Source organism: Trifolium pratense, linkage group LG2 (genome assembly GCF_020283565.1).
Source record: "Trifolium pratense cultivar HEN17-A07 linkage group LG2, ARS_RC_1.1, whole genome shotgun sequence".
Lineage (NCBI taxonomy): Eukaryota > Viridiplantae > Streptophyta > Magnoliopsida > Fabales > Fabaceae > Trifolium > Trifolium pratense.
The window spans coordinates 33249176-33270149 of record NC_060060.1 but is presented as its reverse complement, the minus strand read 5'-3'; the positions used below and the strand labels follow the sequence as shown (position 1 = coordinate 33270149).

At 32.2% G+C, this 20974-nt stretch overlaps 4 protein-coding genes across 6 annotated transcripts; 2 read left to right on the top strand and 2 right to left on the bottom strand.

The window, feature by feature from the left end:
• Positions 1 to 1213: 1213 nt before the first annotated feature.
• LOC123910631 (non-specific lipid transfer protein GPI-anchored 11-like) lies at positions 1214 to 2805 on the bottom strand. Its single transcript, XM_045961792.1, has 3 exons — positions 2418 to 2805; positions 2270 to 2311; positions 1214 to 1591 (listed from the first exon to the last, which is right to left on the bottom strand). Exons 1-3 carry the CDS (start codon positions 2761 to 2763, stop codon positions 1401 to 1403), a joined length of 579 nt encoding a protein of 192 aa, XP_045817748.1. The 5' UTR covers positions 2764 to 2805; the 3' UTR covers positions 1214 to 1400.
• A 1401-nt stretch (positions 2806 to 4206) lies between these two features.
• Positions 4207 to 6202, bottom strand: LOC123910630 (non-specific lipid transfer protein GPI-anchored 11-like). Its single transcript, XM_045961790.1, has 3 exons — positions 5699 to 6202; positions 5269 to 5295; positions 4207 to 4591 (listed from the first exon to the last, which is right to left on the bottom strand). Exons 1-3 carry the CDS (start codon positions 6042 to 6044, stop codon positions 4413 to 4415), a joined length of 552 nt encoding a protein of 183 aa, XP_045817746.1. The 5' UTR covers positions 6045 to 6202; the 3' UTR covers positions 4207 to 4412.
• Positions 6203 to 9982: 3780 nt separating this feature from the next.
• On the top strand, positions 9983 to 11675 carry LOC123904590 (ras association domain-containing protein 8-like). The gene is made up of 2 exons (XM_045954234.1): positions 9983 to 10025; positions 10921 to 11675. Exons 1-2 carry the CDS (start codon positions 9983 to 9985, stop codon positions 11673 to 11675), a joined length of 798 nt encoding a protein of 265 aa, XP_045810190.1.
• Positions 11676 to 17882: 6207 nt separating this feature from the next.
• Positions 17883 to 19986, top strand: LOC123910629. 3 transcript variants are annotated; one of them, XR_006810249.1, is made up of 6 exons: positions 17883 to 18534; positions 18634 to 18700; positions 18862 to 19056; positions 19219 to 19402; positions 19590 to 19642; positions 19753 to 19986. XR_006810249.1 is itself a non-coding variant. In XM_045961789.1 (5 exons), exons 2-4 carry the CDS (start codon positions 18640 to 18642, stop codon positions 19359 to 19361), a joined length of 399 nt encoding a protein of 132 aa, XP_045817745.1. In that variant the 5' UTR covers positions 17951 to 18534; positions 18634 to 18639; the 3' UTR covers positions 19362 to 19642; positions 19753 to 19986. The 3 variants fall into 3 exon arrangements, 1 of the variants encoding a protein (XP_045817745.1); XR_006810250.1 differs by having other exon boundaries at positions 17956 to 18534; positions 18862 to 18923; positions 19281 to 19402; XM_045961789.1 differs by having other exon boundaries at positions 17951 to 18534; positions 19219 to 19642.
• The last annotated feature ends 988 nt before the right edge of the window (positions 19987 to 20974 follow it).

The window sequence follows — 20974 nt, the reverse complement described above, 5'->3', positions numbered from 1 at the left end:
AGGTCGTGCAATGTTATTTTTAATATATCATGTGAACATGCAATTAAGAATTTAGGATAGGAATTGGTAAAATATTAAAATTGAAATATAAGTATATATGCTGGTTTAATTGTCTTGTAGTTTGAAAGATAAATTCAAGGACCCTTACAGCCATAATCCAACAAATATGCTGATGGACTTGCTTCAATTGTAAACCATCTGTCAACCCCTAAAAGAGAGACAGAGTATGAAATCAACATGAAGGCATCTTCTATCTACTTAATTAGAACAGATATTTAAGGGAATCCAGACTAATTGAATGATTTCGGCACAATTAATTAACTTATTTTTTAATCAATATTTTTTTTTATAAAAATAAATAAATTATTAAGCTATTTGTAGAATTTTTTTCTAGAGAACATTGGGCCAAAAGAAAGGGATCCGCCCAACTTAAGGCCCCAATGCAAAAGGAAACAAGTCATATGTGGTTGGATGGTTTCTTTTCCCACCCCGCAAATTTCTCTTCCTGCGCAAAACACGCATAAAATTTTGGAAAACGTTTTTGGAAGTTTTATGCGCGAAAGAGAAATTTAAGGGGTGGGAGGAAAAAATATCATGTGGTTGAAGAACTATCAATGAACCAACAACATAGAAGGCTTTGGTATGTTTGGGAAAAATAAGATATAAACAAGCTGATAGCTGGAAAACTAGCTTATAGCTGATAGTTTATGGCTGATAGCATATAGCTGAAAAATTAGTAGAATAAAATCAAAGTGTTTGGCAAATTTAGTTGTTGTAAGTACAAAATGACATAAAAATAAAATACATGGTTAATGGGTAGTTATTATATTTTTTAAAAAAAATAAAGAAATAATAAATAAAAATAATAAGGGTAAAAATGTAAAAAACTATAAGCTCATACGCTACTTGAAATAACATATCAAAAAACGCTATAAGCTAGTTAGAGAAGCTCGTTACCAAACACTTCACATTTTTATCAAACAAGCTTATAAGCTAGTCCAATAAACTATAAGCTAGCTTATTGGACTTGCCAAAGAGTGCATTTTCCTCATTATCTCATAAAATAAATCATATAAATCATTTCATAATAATTTTAAGTAGTTAGAACCATCAAATATCAATCATCATGCTTGTAAATGAAGGTAGCTGTAGAGTTGTGGTGACCACCATAAAATGTACCTTCCATGCATCTCTTACTAGTTGGGAGTTTAATTAACCACAATACCATGTAACATATCATAAATAAATAATAAATATACATATGAATGGGTAGGTTCAAGTCATACACAGTGAAAATAGCTCTAATTAATGGTAATAATACTCAAAATTAAACATTGAAATTCCAAATATTACTCCTCATGTTATAATCTTCCTAACCTAAAAATGGAACTAGACATGGCTTAAAGGCCTGAGAATGCAGATACAAGGAAAACAAGAAGGGATCCAACTGAAATAGGGAGCAATGCTGATGCTGCACTCTTGCCGGTCGGTGCGGCTGCCGGTTCTGTAGATAGTTCATTCACAGAAGGAGTGGTCTCACCAGGTGCTTCAGCAGATGGAGTAGGAGAAGATGCTGGTGAAAGGCTTACACCTAGAAAATTATTTTTATGTAATGATTCAAATTAGAGAAACGGATCATCATGTAAATATCTTAATTCCAAAAATCAAATTCGAAAAACCAATCATGTCGAAGAAAACAGGATTGAACATGTTTACTTTTCAAACCATATATATACCACGGTATAAAGAAAATAATAATATACAAGCCCACGTGATTTATGTATGCTCTCATTTATAAAGTGTTCAACTTCCATTATATATAAGCAATGTGGGAACACGCCGCCTGATCACCTTTGTCAAAAAAAAAATCAAACCCTTCATCAAACCAAAACCTTATGGTGTGTTTGGTTGAGTGTGTAAAGAAAGAGGGAGGAAATATCTTTCCAATCCACCGAACACACCATTATGATGATAAGTTAATGAATTCTCTCACTTATAAAGTGTTCAACCTTCAATTTTCTAAGCAATGTGGGACTTACTCACTCACACTTGTCACAACAACATCATCGCAGTCATAATTTCAACTGTATTGGCAGCAGTTTGAAGAGGATTTTTGTACAAAAGTTCCAAAGTACTATATTCTACTTTGACCAATAATTAGTAAGATTAGTTTAATAAAAATGTCATATCTTTTAAAACCACCATTGCATCTTTAATCAACGGGCAAGACACTCATTTTAAAAGAGAAAGAGTACATAAGGAAACGTACGAGGAGCAGCAGCGGCCCGAGCAGGAACAGGGGCATCAGACACTGCAAAAAACAACAATAACTCATTATTACTGTCATGTCACAAACATTTTATTTATGAAGATTCATGTCACAAACCTAGGATAAAAAAAATGGAAAAAGAACTCACATCCACAGTTAAAAAGAGATGGAGCAGAGACTTTGCAAGCAGAAGGAAGAGTCAAAGTCTTTGTAAGATTCAAAACAAGACCAAACTGAGCACTGTTTTGGAAAATCTCACAGAGACAAGAAGGGATAGTTTTGAGAACAATTTTCAAACCAGAACAACATGTCCCTTTTGGTTTGGTTACCGTACTGTCGTTTGTAACAAATGACAAACAATCAGACATGACGATAACAAGGACTGAACAATCAACAGAAGGTGATGGAGCATTGTGTGATGATGAAGCACTGTTGGTAAAATCAATGGCCCAGATGGCAAAAATGCAGAGAATGAGTGAAAACTTTGATGCCATGATGATGCAAAAATGCAGAGAATGGATATAGGATTGAGTGAGAATGAGGTATTGTTGTGATGTGTAGAATTGAAGAGTAAGTTGGTTAAATGAAAGGTATCTAAGTATACAATATTCTAAACCACCTCGAATACATATTGATTTGAGCGTCAGAGTGCTTTTGCATATACGCTTCTACCATACAACTAGTTTTCTAACTAACCAACACATTACTTGACACACAAGTTATTCAACTAACCTCGTGTATCGATACAACAAGTAGTGTTTCGATACAATCTCTCTTTCGATGCATGAATTACTAACAACAAAAGCTACTTTTGATTTTAGGCCAAGCTAGGCTGTGGCTGTGCTAAGATTCAATTATCAGGGTACGCACAAAGTTTAAGCTGTTTTGTTTAAAACCAATTATTTTGTGCATCATATAGCTTGCACCCTAGTCAATACATATAATCAATGACAACCAGGAACTTCATGTGACTCAAGATTATATTTTCCTACACTACTAGTAACCCCATTTTTAATATTACCAATTCCAATCAATTCTAACTTACGTGAATTGTCTAAGAGACTAAATTTGTTTATATAAATGGAGATGCAATTATGCACACTAATAACTATTGCAGTATTGCAAAAAATCTAAGGTCTATGATAAAAAAATATAAAGTTAATTTTGATATGAAATTTTTATTAAACTAATATAAGATAAAAAAAGAGAATATCTGTCGGGCCATGTTAATAGCATACAACAATAAAATGTTGAAATACTCATGCCTTCAAGTGTGCAACATTGACAACGTCATAGTCATTGATTCAATATGCACCGGATCGAATCTACTTTGTCAATCTAAACCGAACGAACACCGCATCAAGACGAAAAAAACAAAACAACGCCACACTAAAACGACGTCGCACTAAGGTGACAAATTCAAGAAGAAAAAAACATTAAAAATATGTGAAAACATATTTTTTAAGCATTGCAAAATAGTGTGTGGCAATGCAATCAATGATCATCATCTAAATCTTCACTAACACGCGCTGAAAACTGGTCATGCCAATATAAATTATTTGACTGTTTAACAAACCAAAAATAAATAAACATTTTGTTTTTCAAAAATCATAAAAATCTGTTTTTAAAAAGCTTAAATCAAACAGTTAAAGCAATGGAATTGGAAGGTAGAACTCATCAATCATCATGCTTGTAAATGAAGGTTAGTTGTAGACTTGTGGTCACCACCATAAAATGCACCTTCCATCTGCTACTAGTTAGGAGTTTAACCACATGTACTTGTCAACAACATACCAAATGGATCGACTCGTGAGCTTAGCTCAATTGGCAAGACATCGCATTATATATTCAGGAGGTCGAGGCTCGAACCACAGTCATCCCATTCACACTCATATCAACATATAACAATCATAATAATGCTAAATTTACTACTCATAAATAATAATAATAATAATAAATAATAAATATACATATATGACTAGGTAGGTTCAATTCACACAATGAATTTTATCCAAATTCATATCACACACAGAATGATAATAGCTCTAGTGGTAATAAAACTCAAAACATCAAAATTCAAAATGATATCCCTCATGTCATAATCTTCCTACTCTCAAAATGAAACTAGACATGGTATGGTGGCTCAAAGACCTGAGAATACAGATAAAAAGAAAACAAGAAGAGATCCAGCTGAAATAGGTAGCAATGCTGATGCTGCGCTCTTGCTCTTGCCAGTCGGTCCGGCTGCCGGTTCTGTTGATGTAGGAGTGTTCACACCTGGTGCTACAGTAGATGGAGAAGATCCTGGGGAGAGGCTTACACCTACAAATTTTAATTTAATTATTCAAATTAGAGAAATCAATCATATGTCTGCATCATAAAGGATTTTGGGGTCTATGCAACATCATCGCAACCACAATTTCAACTATATTGGCTGCATTTAGCCGCGGTAGACAGATTCACAGCATAACAGCAACAAGCGCACACAAATTAATTAAAACCATGATTAACCGTTCTTTAAACTGAATTGACAGGCATCAGAAAATTTCTGTAGAAGACATGAACTACAAAAGGATACAATCAATAGTAATAATTTCCTTTATTTAAAACTATTTATTATGACACATGAGTACTGTATATGAATTGTTAACAGCTAGCAACATATGAAACAAAAACAGCAAAATTGGATACGGTACTCAATATTTTGGGACCAATATCAATCAAGCATTTATGACCCTATTTTCAATTTGGAACCAAGGGCATATTTGATATCACGGTGGATATGTTATAATCACCATAATTCACCGTGATTTTCCAAAAGCTACATAATGTGGCATATGCAAACTTGTCACCGTGATTCTGATACATTTTCCGTCATACCAAACATAGCCTAGATTCAATACTAAACATCAAAATAAAAGATTTGTAGATGACATAAAGTATTTAGATTTAAACAGATAAACAAGAATGATCAATATGTGTTACATAAGGAAACATACCGGGAGCAGCAGCAGGGACATCAGACACTGCAAAAAACAACAATAACTCATTACTGTCATGTCACAAACCTAGGATTAAAACAAAACAAAAAAAACAGGAATCTTTTCTTCAACAAAAGTACAAACATTTAAAAAACTAAAATTCACAGTAAAAAAAAATAAAACAAGGCAATAAAAATATGATAAAACCCAAATGGGGGGTAAATAATGAATCAAAACACAAACCTAGGATTCTTCAAAAAAAAAAAAAAAACACAAACCTAGGATTAATTAAAAAAAACTTTTCTTCATCAGAACGGTTAAAAAACCAAACTTTATAATTAAAAATAAACACCCTTATACAAAAAATAAAAAATAAAACAAGGAAATGAAAAATTCTGGAAAAACCCAAATGGGGGGTAATTAAAAAGAAAAAAAAAAAAAAACTCACATCCACAATTAGAGAGAGGAGGAGCAGTGACTTTGCAAACAGAAGGAAGAGTCAAAGCCTTAGTAACATTCAAAACAACACCAAACGAAGCACTGTTTTTGAAAGCCTCACAGAGACAAGAAGGAGCAGTTTTCAGAACAGTTTTCAAACCATCACAGCATCCTTCATCTGGTTTGCTTATGGTACTGTCGTTTGAAACAAATGACAAACAAGTAGCCATGTTGATAACAAGGGAATTACAATCAACAGAGGGTGATGGAGCATTGTGTGATGATGAAGCACAGTTTGTAAAATCAATGGCCCAGATTGCAAAAATGCAGAGAATGAGTGAAAACTTTGTTGCCATGATGATGAAAAATGCAGAGAATAAGGGATTGTTGTGATGTGTTGAATTGAGGAGTTAGTTGGTTATAAAGGGTAGTGGAAAATTTGAAAAGGGTTGCAAAAAAAGAAGATTTTTTTGCAGTGAATGAGTCGGTTGTGTGTGAACTGTTGTTTGTGTGATGTGTACAGAGTACAGACTGTGTATGCATTTGTCTGCATGTAATAATTTCACATAATTTCATATTTTATGCATTTGTAGCCGTTCGATTAAAATTGAACGGTTTAGATTTTATTAAAAATATTTAATTTTTTTTAAGATTCAAATATTGTGTTTAAAATTAGGATTTTTTTGAACACGATTATTGTGTTTATTGTGTTTACACTATGTATGGTAAGATGATAGCTAATGAAAGAAATAATTTAGCTGTCAAAAAAAATCTAAGTCAAAAGAAGAAATTAATCTCAGGCAAAAAAAGAAATTAATCTCTAATATAAAAATTGATTTTATTTATTATCAAATATAGTAGTAATTATTTATTATTTAAGATTTTGATTTTAAGAAAACTATAAGATGTAAAAAATCTAAGTCAAAAGAAGAAATTAATCGCAGGCAAAAAAAGCAATTAATCTCTAATATAAAATTGATTTAAAGATTGAACGGTTTAAATTTTATTAAAAATATTTAATTTTTTTAAAGATTCTAATATTGTGTTTAAAATTTGGATTTTTCAATTTTTGTTTACTTGATCTAATGGTTATATGCGTTGAAATCCTGTTTACAATATGTATGGTAAAATAATAGCTAATACTAAAATGTATGGTAAAATGTTTACAAAAAAAAATGTATAGTAAAATTATGGCTAATGAAAGAAATATTTAATTCTTCATGAATTATAGCTGTCAAAAAAAATCTAAGTCAAAAGAAGAAATTAATCTCAATCAAAAAAAGAAATTAATCTCAATTAATCTCTAATATAAAAATTGATTTTATTATCTAACATAGTAATTAAAAATTGATTTTATTATCTCTAATATAAGATTTTGATTTTAATAAATTATAAAGTTTTACATCACTAGCCCATCATAACCAATCATGTATGTTTTACATATAGCTATTATGATAAAAAAAAAAAAATATATGTACGGTAATTTGATGGTTATGATTCGCGGATAGTGTTGGTGAGTGAAATTTGGTCACCTTTAATATAAAACTAAAATAAATTATGGTTGAATACCAACAAAAAAAAAATGGGTTGTGATTGAGACAATAGTGGAACCGAATTAAAACATGAAATGATATTGAATAATATTCCATAGAGGCATGATTTTCTCTCTTTTTGTCAAAAAAAGAGTAAAATTTCTCACCTCGAATGAAAGAATAAATAAACAAAGTAGAATAAAAGTGGATTTTATTTTATATAATGTCAATAAACTTTATGTTTTGTGAGCTTTGTATTGTATTTCAGTTCTAGAAAGAGGGCATAAATTGGTATGCCGTGTGAAGTTGGGCATCTTTAGTTTGTTAATTAGTGTGTGAGTACGTGTGTGTTGTTTCTTTCCAAATTTCACTCACCAACATCACCACTCACGTTCACGTATCTTGAGTGTGTGACTTCTTTGAAACTATTATCATCAATGTGAACTGAACGTGGTTTGTTTCATGTTGTTTTCCAAGTCAAATTCGAGCTTGTTACTTCAGAGTTTTCATTCTTCACGAATCAAAGTACATATATACTCCTTTTGTACACTAGCTAGGTGGACTTCAAATTAAGAACTCTCTCCATATTGAAATAAATGGTTCATTTTTTTTACCACCGGTATAAAGTTTTCACCGCCACTAATAGTTAGTTGGTTCAGTGATGATTGACGCTAAACTTGGTAGGGAGGACTGCAGTTCGAGCCCCGCAACTGCGATCGGGAGGAGGTTGTAAGTTGTAACCACTTGATGCCAGAATTGACCTGCCGTTAGTGATGACTAATCTCCATCAGACAATCTGTGGAGCACATAAGGTGGATTCTCCTCTCTCAACCGAATTTTCTCGATACGAACGAGTCAGGAATCGAACCTCTGACCACATTTAAAAGATATTAATCGTTGGGGTGGGATGGATAGCTCAAGGTTGAACTAAGGATTAAAGAAGTTGAAGGTCCAAATTTCAAGTCATGATATCAAAATTATGTATTAGCATGTGTGAAACAGTCAACTAAATTACTCATTATAGTGCAGAGGAGTATTGATTTATTTTGTTAAGGAACCTATTAAAAGAACAATACTAGACTAGTTTAAATAAGTGATTACATATTCGATTTTTGAAGTCGGTTGAGAAGGTAGTAGGGAGCAGATCTAAGCGTATGGTAGCCTTGGCCCTTCATATTAATTCTCTATAAATTCTACACGAAAACTAAGTATATGGTCACAACCAATATGTGATAGAATACCACTCAAATGAAGCTTGATAGAAGCAAAATTTCAATTTGTATCATACTATTTTGTCCATATACTCTTCGTTAAATTGACTTGAGAAATTTTCATTTAGTATAATTAATAAGTACTCCTTCCGTACCACAATATATATCATTTTGATATTTTTACACATGTTAATAAAGATAATTAATATTGTATGGAAAAGAGAGATTATGAGTTGATTTACAAAATTATCTTTCATTTATGGTATGAAAAGAATAAATTGAAGAATTGAAAGAATAGAGAGTAATACATAATTAAGGATATAATAGGAAAAATAGTATTAAATGCTTCATTGGTAATATAAAGTGACATATATTGTGGTACAATTTTTTTCCCAAAGTGACATATATTGTGGTACGGAGGGAGTATATATATTATATGTTTTTAATAATTCCTTCAAATTTGATTTCAATAATTTGATGAAGTTATTATGTTCAACTTCTACACCTTTCTTTTTTTTGTTAAATCAAATGTATTCTACGCGCATAACTGCAGAGACTAATCCTCTCGAAATAATTGAGATTCGTTTAAGGGATTAGTCTCTCCCAACAAATGCTTCTTCATACGCACCGACTGAAGATCGAAACTCATAACCAAATGATTAATAAATCCAAATATCTACCACTTGTGTTATGTTGGTGTCTACGGTACCATTCATAATGTGTTTTTAATATATTTACCTTCTTTTATTTCCAACCAAAAAGCAAAAGTGTGTGAACAGTAAGGCAGACCTTGCGGTGTTTGTATTTTGGGATAGTTGATGGTTTCACTTTAATTTGATAAACATCTATGCTTAATTTTTTTAAAAAATTCATATTAGTGTCCTTGAGCACAAACTAAAAATAGAAAAATTATCTCAAAATTTGTGTAGGTTGATATTTTTAAAATATAAATAATGTTATATTTAATGTAAAATATACTATTTTTGTTTTCTTAATTAGTTTTAGAAATACTATTTAGCATAATGTAAAATATATTCTCTTGTGTTTTTCATAACCAATAACTAGTAAAATTAAAGTCGAAAAATTGGGGTTTGGGATTCAAACTCTAATCATAACGTCTATACTAATAATTTCGACATTTTCAGGGTCCAAAACCACTAGGGCTAAGGCTTTAGTCCTCACAAAAAAAATAATTTTATATATGTAAAAAAGCCTAAAAAAAATAATGTATTAAAAGCCAAAAAAAAAAAAAATTAAGTACAAACACAACAAGTAAAAGGCACACAAGTATAAAAAAATATACTTGATGACTTGCTGAATTTAAATGTTGTGTATCTCAAAAAATAATAAAGATAAAATCCAAATAAAATTACAATAAAATATTATAATTATTAATATTAAAAGGACTAAAAAATATTTGTTAATAACTTTATTTGAAGTTCGCTTTAGCTCTTAATAAGTGTTGGGTCGGCCCTGGACATTTCTACTAGTTGAGTTAAGATTTATGAACATATTTTAATTTTTTAATAAGTATAATTTTTTATTTTGCAAATGATTGGTGGTGCTTTGGGTGCCAACATAGTTGAGATGCCAAGTTTCTACAACTGATGCATTTGCACTGCACTAGCCTTTATATAAAAAAAAAATTTATTTTGCCTTTTAATTTGAAACAAAGAAAGTATTTCATTGTAAAGTGTTTAAAAGGGTTAGTTTTTTTTTTTTTAATTATGTTTAAGGGTTATTTGATACTAAGTAATGTACCACATGTTTGATAATTAATTATACCAATCCACAAATTTTGCTCTTTAAGCCCCCAAAGTTACTAGCAGGTCCCTCAAAATTCTATTTTTACCCTTAATTCAAATTTGGAAATTACAATTCAATATCTGTATCGATTGCTTGTGGGTATGGTGGGTTGGGCCGGATTCTACCCAAAAATGAACGGGTTTGGGTAAATAATGTATTGGGTTGGATTGGATTGGGTCGGTGGGTTCGCGGATTGACCGGCACCCATGAATACCCCTAGTCGAAATATAGCAAAAGAAAATTAAAGGAAAGAAAGTTGAAGCGAAGAATCTTATAGAAAAAAAGTTGATGGAAAATAGGTAGAAAATGAGATGATTTTTAGGTTGTTTGGTTTGACCGAAAGTGAAAAGAAAGTGAGAGGAAAGAAATATGTGTAAATTTAAAATGACAAAAATATCCCCAATTAAAAACAAAATATGAGTGGAAAAATGTGTAAATTTCTTATTCATTTTGGATACATGTGCCATTTCCAACAAACACCCACTTTCTGTCCGTATTTGGGTGGATCACAATTTATGTGGGTGGATCGCCACATTTATACATATCAAAGTAATTAATTAGTAGAAATCAAATCACCTGTGTATTTTTCTTGACATGTCAGTAAAAAGACTAAATTTAGAGTAAGATAGTCCAGTTTCTCTGGCCAAATTTTTCTGGTGATGATGGGAATTTTAAGTTTCCAGTTTCATGTGAAGATGAGGATGATGTTCCTTTGTTACCAAAGTTTTCCCTGATTTCGAGTTTGGGAGCATGTAGTAGTAAACATGATGCTTCTGTTAAGAAGAATACTACAGTTCCAGCTAAAAGGGTGTTAGATAACAACAATTACTCGCATAGTTCTGTTAAGAAATCCAAGGTGGAATACTATGCTTCGTCGGATTTAATTAAAAGGCCGGGTAAATCAACTAATGATTGTTTTTCCTTGCTGATGAAAGACCTTGAATTGGTAGAAAACTCATATGAGGAATGCAAAATGATGACAGAAGGAGAAGAGAAGAGATTGCAGTCCATAAAGAGAGATATTGAAGAATGTATGAAGGATTTTGTAGTGAAGGAAGGGCAGGTCTATTTGATGGAGGAATTGATTGAAGAGCGCAAGAAAGAGTTCAAGGCAAAAGAGATAGAACTCCATCAAGTCATTGATAAGGACCTTGGAAGGAAGGAAGAGGAAGTCAAGGCTCTTGAGTCAGAAGAGAGTCAACTTGTTGGCCGAGTGGAGGAATTTGAATCAATAAAGAAGTTTGAAGACCAACTGAAAGAGCTGGTGAAGGAACATGAGCCGAAACAGAAGCAATGTGAAGACCGGGTTAAGGAACTTGATTCGAAACAGAAGCAATGTGATGGACGGGTGGTGGAGCTTGTGTCAAAGGAGAAGGGCTATGAAGGACGATTAAAGGAGTTGGAATCAAGGGAGAAGAAGCTTGGAGAACAAATATGAATTTATAAAGTAGAGACAATCCTACCTTACAAGCCCGTTTTAGTAGTTTTGTCGGATTTAATTAAGCTCAACTCCCAATTCTATAGAACAAGCCTGTAAATATTTATGAAATCTCGCACTATGATGATATCTTTGTTTTCGGTGAGAGTATTTTAATATTTTGCATGAGAATAAGTGTATTTTTTTATTTACAGGTACTAACACGAATCCAAATCCAAGTTTTGAAAATACAGTGACAGAGACTTCTGCTCACCAGTCACCACTATGAATTTGTAAGTTTACTGCCGAAAATTTCTACTAATTTTGGCTTTCAATTTATATTACTATAACAAACCATGAATTGACACCAAACTATATGGATTGAATTTATTTTGAACAATGTTTTAAGCATTTAGAGGGATTGTTTACATTTTATTCACTTATTGATCTAAGTATGATCCTATGGTGAGGAATGATGGATTAATTGCTGCCAGCTTATGCTACGATTTTTAATGTTTTGTCCAACGATTTATTGGACGGTCTATTGTGTTGACATATTAACCGTGTAATATCTAATCCCACTTGATATACCACCATTTTTCATTTGTGCTATATTGAAGTTGAGAATTATTACAAATTTTAGGTGTTAGACATACACACAATAATGAAAAAAATAAAAAAAAAAAAGAGATGAATCAATTGATGTGACTAAATTATTTTTGTATTAATTTTATTTATTTATGTGAGTGTGTCTAAATACATGTGTCTAAGTAAGGTGTCCATGCAAGACTTCCTCCTTAAAGTTTATAGTTAAGAAAAGATTTTTATTTTTTTGAACCACAATTCATTAACCAAACCTTCAACTTCTATGCATGCATGCGTGTGAATACATTCAATTTCTTTCTAGTACTACTCCTTTGTCCTAGAGACTTTGAGTGAGTGGCAATAATATAATGATGGAATTAATGTAGTTGAAGAAACAACAAGTGGGACTGTAAAGGAACTCCAAATGGCTTCAATGCCAATGAAACAATCATCAACCCAACAAACATTAAATATGCAGAATCTGAATCATAATATTATCTTTCTGCTAGTACACCAAAACTGCAAAAAGTGGTATTTGGAGTAACAAAGATAGAATACATGGCCCAATGCTGTTCACTGCTCCACTCTTTATGGTCTCCATAGACCATTAGGTCCATTACTGCAACTCAGGACACTCATAAAAATGTTCCGATTTGAATTCACGAAAACTTACTCTATTTTTTTCTCTCTAATCAACCGGAACTCTTTGTATGATTTTGAGTGAAAAAATAAAATATGAATGGTTTTGGTTCATACAAGGCCGAAATGGTTAGTGTACTAAAAATGTAAAGGTAAAGGTGTAATTTTAGGAGGGGGGGGGGGGGTGAAATGAGCAATTTTTAAAATTAAGTTTTTGGCATAATTCATTATTGCAAAACTGACTTGTAAGGTGAGAATTGCATATACTTTATAAACACATAGTTAGGCCATCTCGCAACCAATGTAAGACTTCTTAACACACACTCTCACGTCCAGCGCTATTGGGCTTGAAGCCTAGATATAAATGGTGGATGACCTGCTCGAAAGCTGAAATTGAAACACACTCATGTATATGTATATATGTGCCTTTTAATTAGTGGCCAATGACCAAAAATATGATCCGTCTCATTAAAAAAACATATCACAAACACAACTACTGATTCGGATTAGACCATATAATTTGGAACATGAGACAAACTAACTAAAAAATACTATAGAATGTGGTGGTTTTGCCTACCATTTTATGGAGAGAATCAATCGCTAGTTATATCATCTCATTATCATTGGGTACACAACACGGGTCGTTGCGATTCTTCCAAATAAATTATGAATATAATTGAAATTAAAAGTGCATGTATATTGGGTGCAGTCCATCTCTAGATTTGAAGATCCAGCATATAATAATTAATTCATATTAGTTTAGTTAAGCTTGCATGATCATGTAAACATACAATAGATGCTTTACATGGGATTGTATATTCTTATTCATAAATTAAATTAAGAATGCTAGCAATGATCTAATAAATAAAAAATGTTTCATGCATGCACATCCACTTTTAACAACAATTTTTATATCATAAATTAAATTAATTATTTATTCAACGATCATATTTTGTAACGTGAATAATCTGATATATATAAAACGTGAATATCCATATATCATTGCTTTGGAGTATATCTTCATTTTCGCATGATATAGTAAAAAGAAGACGTTGAATTATGAATATGAATTATCTATTGTCCTTTTTTTTCCGTTCTCTCTATGCTGTCTATTTTTTTTTTAAATTACAAGGCTAATCAAAAAAGAAAAAAAAAGAAGAGAAAGAACAAGAACAGAAAAACAATAAATTAATCTCTCAGGAAAGGCTCATCATTTTCTTATTTCTTATCGTCACCCCTTTATTTAAAGAGGTAATTTTTTGTTTCTCTTTTCATATTCACAAAACAAAAATTACACTTCTGTCGATCCGAATACTTATTATAGGCTATAACTTTAAATTATAGGATATTTTTTTAAAATAAATGTTCCCAAATTATAGGTACTCATAATTAAAGAATATAAGATAATATTACACCAAATACCACCACCTAACAGGAACGACTAATTGTTGAAGGGTACTTGTCCATGTTGTAACCACTCTTTCCTTAACTAATTTTTATTGGCCAATTACAAGGCAAAATGTATTAAAAAAATTGTTCATGCATGTTAGTTGGCTGAAGAAGATTGAGTTGTTTTCTGGATCACCGAAAAAGCAAGGTCCATATTTGTTTATTAGTTCAATTGACTTATGTTAGTGTAGTAAGATTGGTCTTGCGTACATTTTTCTTTAGCATGATTAATATGAATTAATGTTAAATTATTACATAGGTCCATTTTTCTTTACCATGATTACTATAGGTCTATATGTATAATTCTCTATAGGATCATACAAAAAATAAGGTCTCCGATTCATAATACTTGTTAGGAGAATCCGAATTACATGCAATTCTAAGACCAAAATATATCTATAACTATTTAATTAAAATTAAACGTTTCAAATATATCCTAATTGCAAGACTGCATGTAGTTTTAACTAGGCACAATTTAAATCTAAGGAGGAATAGGAGTTTGGAAGATAATTGGAGGGAATATTCATAATAATGTTAAGAATTCCAGACATAACATTGGCCCATTATTATTACCACGAAAGAGTAGTATACCAGTACTGATGACTGACACTGCCTACTTGCAACTTGCAACTTGCAACTCATATATCCCTTTCAATTTCCTATAAATAGTGGTTTTTTTTTCTTTGTGATTGTGACTTCAATTTCCTATAAATACTTCTCATTCTCAAATCTGAATTAATCATGCAATATATCCAAATGAATGAACCACGGATTTTATATTCAATGAGATTGTTTTTTTTTCTTCTTTTTTTGGTACTTTATTTTTAAGGATTCTTTTTTTGGTACATATTCAATGAGATTGTTAATGTCTATAATTTGAGATCTCAAATATACAAAATCTTGCTTTCCAAATTGTTTAATTAACTCATTCAAAATGTGTCAAAAAAATTCAAAAAAAAAAAAAACTCAATTCAAAATACTCTTATGTTAACTAATTGTGTAGGAATCAATTAATTGTCATCGCGACTTGTTTGCATTGATATCACGCCATATGAAATTTTAAACACTAGTTTTTTTTTCTTCAAATAATATAGTGGTTAGAAATTCCACTCTTAAGATAGATAAGTTGAATGACCGAGATTCGAACTCCGGCTTTTTGTATATATAATGTGATATCATATCAACTGAGTTAACTAAACACTTATTTTATACTAATAAAAACTTAAATTTTTATGTGTATTAAACTTTTGTCATTTAAATTCTAAAACTAATTAGCATGGATGGGAAATGATGGAAATCAACATATAAAAATTTAACAAATTATATCATGCACTTACTACTATTTTGGAATTTAAAATGATGATTTAGTCTATCCAAATTTATAAAGTGAAGACCAAAATTAATTGAAAAGAAAAACGTGTATTTATTAATTTTGACAAATGGATAATGATTGAATGGGTGGTGCTTTACAGGTAGGATATAACTCAGCAATAGGAGTGGTTACTGAATCAATTAGGACCCTACAAAGAGATGGCCCTTCACTCACTTATCTGTTTGTTTCTACAGGCCAGTCCACTAGGTAGGTCCCCTCTCATCTAAACTTAGACTTCACGGTTCATCATCTTATTCTTAGACAAATCATGCTCTCACTTCTGTGTCTGTGTGCATCTCAATGATCATTATCTACACAATTGTTTTTGTTTTCTGTGTACCTCACAATTCTTCATTTTTATTACTCCCCGTCCCAAAAAGAATGATCCATTTTGAATATATGCACTATTCATATATATTGTTTTGACCATATTTTTCTACTAATAAATAAAAATAAATATTAACATATAAGATGTTGTTAGATTCGTCTCGATGAGTATTTTCAAAATATCAATTTTTTATAATTTTTACTATTATACAATTAAAGATATTAGTCGCCAAAGTTATGCATTGGCATGCATGTTTCGGTCAACTGGGTCATTCTTTTTGGGACGGAGGGAGTAGAGGATTAGTATATCTCAATAGTGTAGTATATTGTATTGGAAATTAATTTTTTTAGTATAGTTTTTTACCAAAATATATGATTCAAAAGTGTATTTTATCTGTTTTGAATAAGGCAGAGAGAAGAAATGCACTTACCATTATTACAAGGTCATACAGTATTAACAAGTGTTAATAAAGTCATGCTAATTGTAACCAAAAAAAAAAAAAAAAAGTCATGCTAATAAATGTTATAAAAAAAATTCATGCTAATAATTATTTGACTATTATAATTGGATGTTGGGTCTACTATTAACACCCTTCCTCGCATTTAGTACAATTGGGCTTGATATGCAGATATAAATGATGGATGACCTAATTTTTCAGAAACCTAATAGCATGCGGTCTAGCGGATCGTGGAGAAACTCTGATATCATATTAGAATATGAAGTTGGACCTAACTCATCCTTATAAAATCAGTTTATAACGTGAGGATTGCCCTCACTTATAAATACATATTCAGACCATCTGACATCGACAGATGTGAGATTCTCTTAAGTTCTCTAAAAATGTTGTTTAAGAAATTCATAAAAGAAATTTTTTACACCATTAAACTCATAATAATTTTATTATTAAAAAAAATTAATTCACTAAAAAAATTATTATTTTGATGATTCTTGACATATAGTTTTTTAAAGGCTTTAATGCAGTTTTGATCCCCCTATTTTGAAAAATTTGAACTTTTGATCCCCCTATTTTAAAACTCAGCACTTTTGATCCCCCTATTTTAGTTTTTTGTTAGTTTTAGTCCCCCACCTCAATTTAGTCAAACTTTTGCTAATGTGTCATGCTCACTGATGACGTGGCATTGTACATGTGGACAACTTGCTATGATGATGTCAGAAAAATTGGTGACACACAATATTTGACCTATAGAGATGCATGTTTTGCAATGAGATTCCTTAAAGATGATCGTGTTTACATCACTGCAATCAAAGAAACAAAAGATTGGGGCTCGGGACACTATCTAAGAAAATTGTTTGTCCACATGTACAATGCCACGTCATCAGTGAGCACGACACATAAGCAAAAGTTTGACCAAATTGAGGTGGGGGACTAAAACTAACAAAAAACTAAAATAGGGGGATCAAAAGTGCTGAGTTTTAAAATAGGGGGATCAAAAGTTCAGGTTTTTCAAAATAGGGGGATCAAAACTGCATTAAAGCCTTTTTTAAAAAAAATTGTTTGAGTTGGATTTTTTAAGGTTGCTTAACCCTGTACAAGCACGGGCTTCATGGTCTTCACTTCACCACCATATATTCCTGCTGTCTCCAAAGTGTCGGATCCGGATTTGCTACAGTAATAAAATCACACAGTTTTACGCAGTTTCAATCTCAGTCATTGCTTCTTGATCGGATGGATCTGATCAAATCAGCTATAAAATCCATCAAAATAATCACAACCATACATAACAGATCGGACGGTCCACAATCAAAACTACGTGAAAACTTTGTGGAATATTACAGCAAGAAAATCTGCTTCCAATGTGTCCAATAAGTTACCGTGAGATATTTTCTTATCTACATTTTAATTATTATTTTTCCATCATTTTCTCTCTTTCTTTTCTTTCGTAAGTCTTAACTATACATTTTAATTATTATTCTTCCATAATTTTCTCTTTGTTTGCAAGAATTGAACCACCAACCGAATAAAGCTACTAGCATACACTCTAACTTTAGATGGAGTCTATAAAACAACCTTTCTCTCTTCTTCACTCTTTTTTACTTATAACACTCTAACTTTTGATTTGTTCTCTCAAATCAAAGAACAATCTTTCTCTCTTCTTCACTCTTTTTTACTTATAAAAACAAGTTTCGTTTGTTTAGATCTGTGAAAGGCCAAACTATAGAGCGCTAACACTTTCCTTGTGACACTTCTGTTTTTCAGATCTGGGTATATGTGAAGGTGGCTGCCGGATTTTCTTTTCATATCTATTTTTCTCGATTTAGATTTTTCATTATGTGAGATTTAGACCCGTAAAACCCGGACCGAAAAATCCGTTTACCGACAAACCCGCTACCCGTAAAACCGAAGTAGAAAAAAGGGTCGAAATGGGTTTTTTTTTTTTTATGCTTTTTAATTGGAATCCAGATCTGTGATTATGTGCTTTTTTTTAATGGGTCGAAAAGTGTATTGTCTATGATTTTCTCCGACGGTAATTTCTTTGATTAAACAAGTAAGTTAAGAAATTCATCTATGAAATATTACTATTATAATGTATAAAACAGTTTCAACTTGTACTAAATAATGGTTCATGTTTCTGATCTTTTGACAGCTTCTCATGGCAAACCCAGGACCAATTGTAACTGAGGACAAAGAGGAGCGCGGCGTGGAGGATCAAGGTATTTATTTTATGTGTGTTTGGATAAATTAATTTTAAGTAATTCTGATTTTGTAAAACTGGGTTTTAGTTTTTAAATGTAAAGAGATATATTTGTGTTAGCAAAAACACCCTGCATTTCCTCTTATTGATGCATGTTGTGTTGCTGGTGTACTATGACAGAAGAATCAGGTGGAGATGCTCCAGTCATTGAGTTGGTGGAAGTAGGTGGCCGACTCGTAGAGGTAGCGGAGGGAGGTGGAAGGGAGGTGGGGTCGGTGACAGCTGGTGGGGAAGAGGGAGAGAGAGGGGAGGTGGCCGAGGGAGGCGGAGGTGAGGTTTCTGAGGACAAAGAGGAGCGCGGCGTGGAGGATCAAGGTATTTATTTTATGTGTGTTTGGATAAATTAATTTTAAGTAATTCTGATTTTGTAAAACTGGGTTTTAGTTTTTAAATGTAAAGAGATATATTTGTGTTAGCAAAAACACCCCTCATTTCCTCTTAATTGATGCATGTTGTGTTGCTGGTGTACTATGACAGAAGAATTAGGTGGAGATGCTCCAGTCATTGAGTTGGTGGAAGTAGGTGACCGACTCGTAGAGGTAGCGGAGGGAGGTGGGGTCGGTGACAGCTGGTGGGGAAGAGGGAGAGAGAGGGGAGGTGGCCGAGGGAGGCGGAGGTGAGATTTCTGAGGACAAAGAGGAGCGCGGCGTGGAGGATCAAGGTATTTATTTTATGTGTGTTCGGATAAATTAATTTTAAGTAATTCTGATTTTGTAAAACTGGGTTTTAGTTTTTAAATGTAAAGAGATATATTTGTGTTAGCAAAAACGCCCCTCATTTACTTGTCAATAAGAAAGAATGACCTTCCTCTTATTGATGCATGTTGTGTTGCTGGTGTACTATGACAGAAGAATCAGGTGGTGGCAGAAAGGCTTAGTGAAATTAATTGCATCAAGGACATGTATGTATTTTCAAAATTTGTACACACTCACTCCTATATCATGGTTAAGAAAGTGTAGAACAGTTTCAACCTGTACTAAATGATTGTTCTTGTTTCTGATCTTTTGACAGCTTCTCGTGGCAAACCCAGGACCAATTGTAATCGAGAAGTTCCATGCATCAAAGTTATCAGACTTAATAGGGGAAACTGTTTAGAGATTTGTCTGTAGTTTTGTTTGGTTCTTATTGATTTCTAGTTCCAACCGATGTCATGTATAGAAGAAAGTCAATTAAAAATGAAAGAAAGAGAGAAAATTGACTTGGTGAATTGATTATATATAATATAAGCAGATATTAATTTAATAATACTATACAATGACCAACATGATAACCTGACTTGTAAGATCTAAGACCATAGGAATTGTTAAGAGGATGTGATGTGTGCTATCTATTATTATTTTATCTGATCGATCGCTCATTTGTGACGGTTTTGCTATGATTTTCTTGATTAAACCGCGACATATATATACACAAAGTCACTGGGAAAAACCTATGGGATACCAAAAAGACATTTACAAAGGGCTAAGAGTTGGTTATAAGTAATCAACATTTTCCGTATCTATTATGCAGCTTATATGAGTTGCACATTGCTAATCGGTGATCTGGTTCCTCCGATAACGAAATTTGAATACCATTATATGATAATAGATCCAATAGTCCAAGAGAAATAACATTGAGTAATTAGGGGAGAGTTGTGTTTGTAAGAAAATTGTCAGTATTTTGTAAACACTTTCATTCATGCATATTAACCTCATAGGATGCATTCAGAAGAATTAATCTTGAGGTTACTAGTATTCATTAAAATCAACCCCTCATAAATTGTCACTAGCTTAGTAACTACATATATAGATTTTAAAGCATTCATATATTCTCTCATGATGAAATGGTGCAATAACATACCTTTATAGTTCTATCCGTTCAATAGATTAGTCTATATCTTAGCACGCAGAGAATATCCAAAAATAATCATCATGGTTTCAAATTCCACTTTGCATCCGCAATTGCACCCACAGAATTTTTGCTGATTTGGTAGCCTCTGCAACTGGCAAGGTAACAACATCGAACAATATATTGGACATGTCCATTTAAATCTTCTGGGTTCAACCCGTCGGGCCGGCGCATTTATCCCGCCATTTTTGGCGAGCTGAGCCTAAATTTTGAGCTCGGCCCCTTTAGTTGGCCCGCCCCGCCGAACTTGCTTAAAAAGCGGGGCGAGCGCGGGGTGGGCCGGCCTCGCGAGTCACATAAAAATATAAAATCTATTTTTTTTAGTAAGTAATAGAATAAGATGATC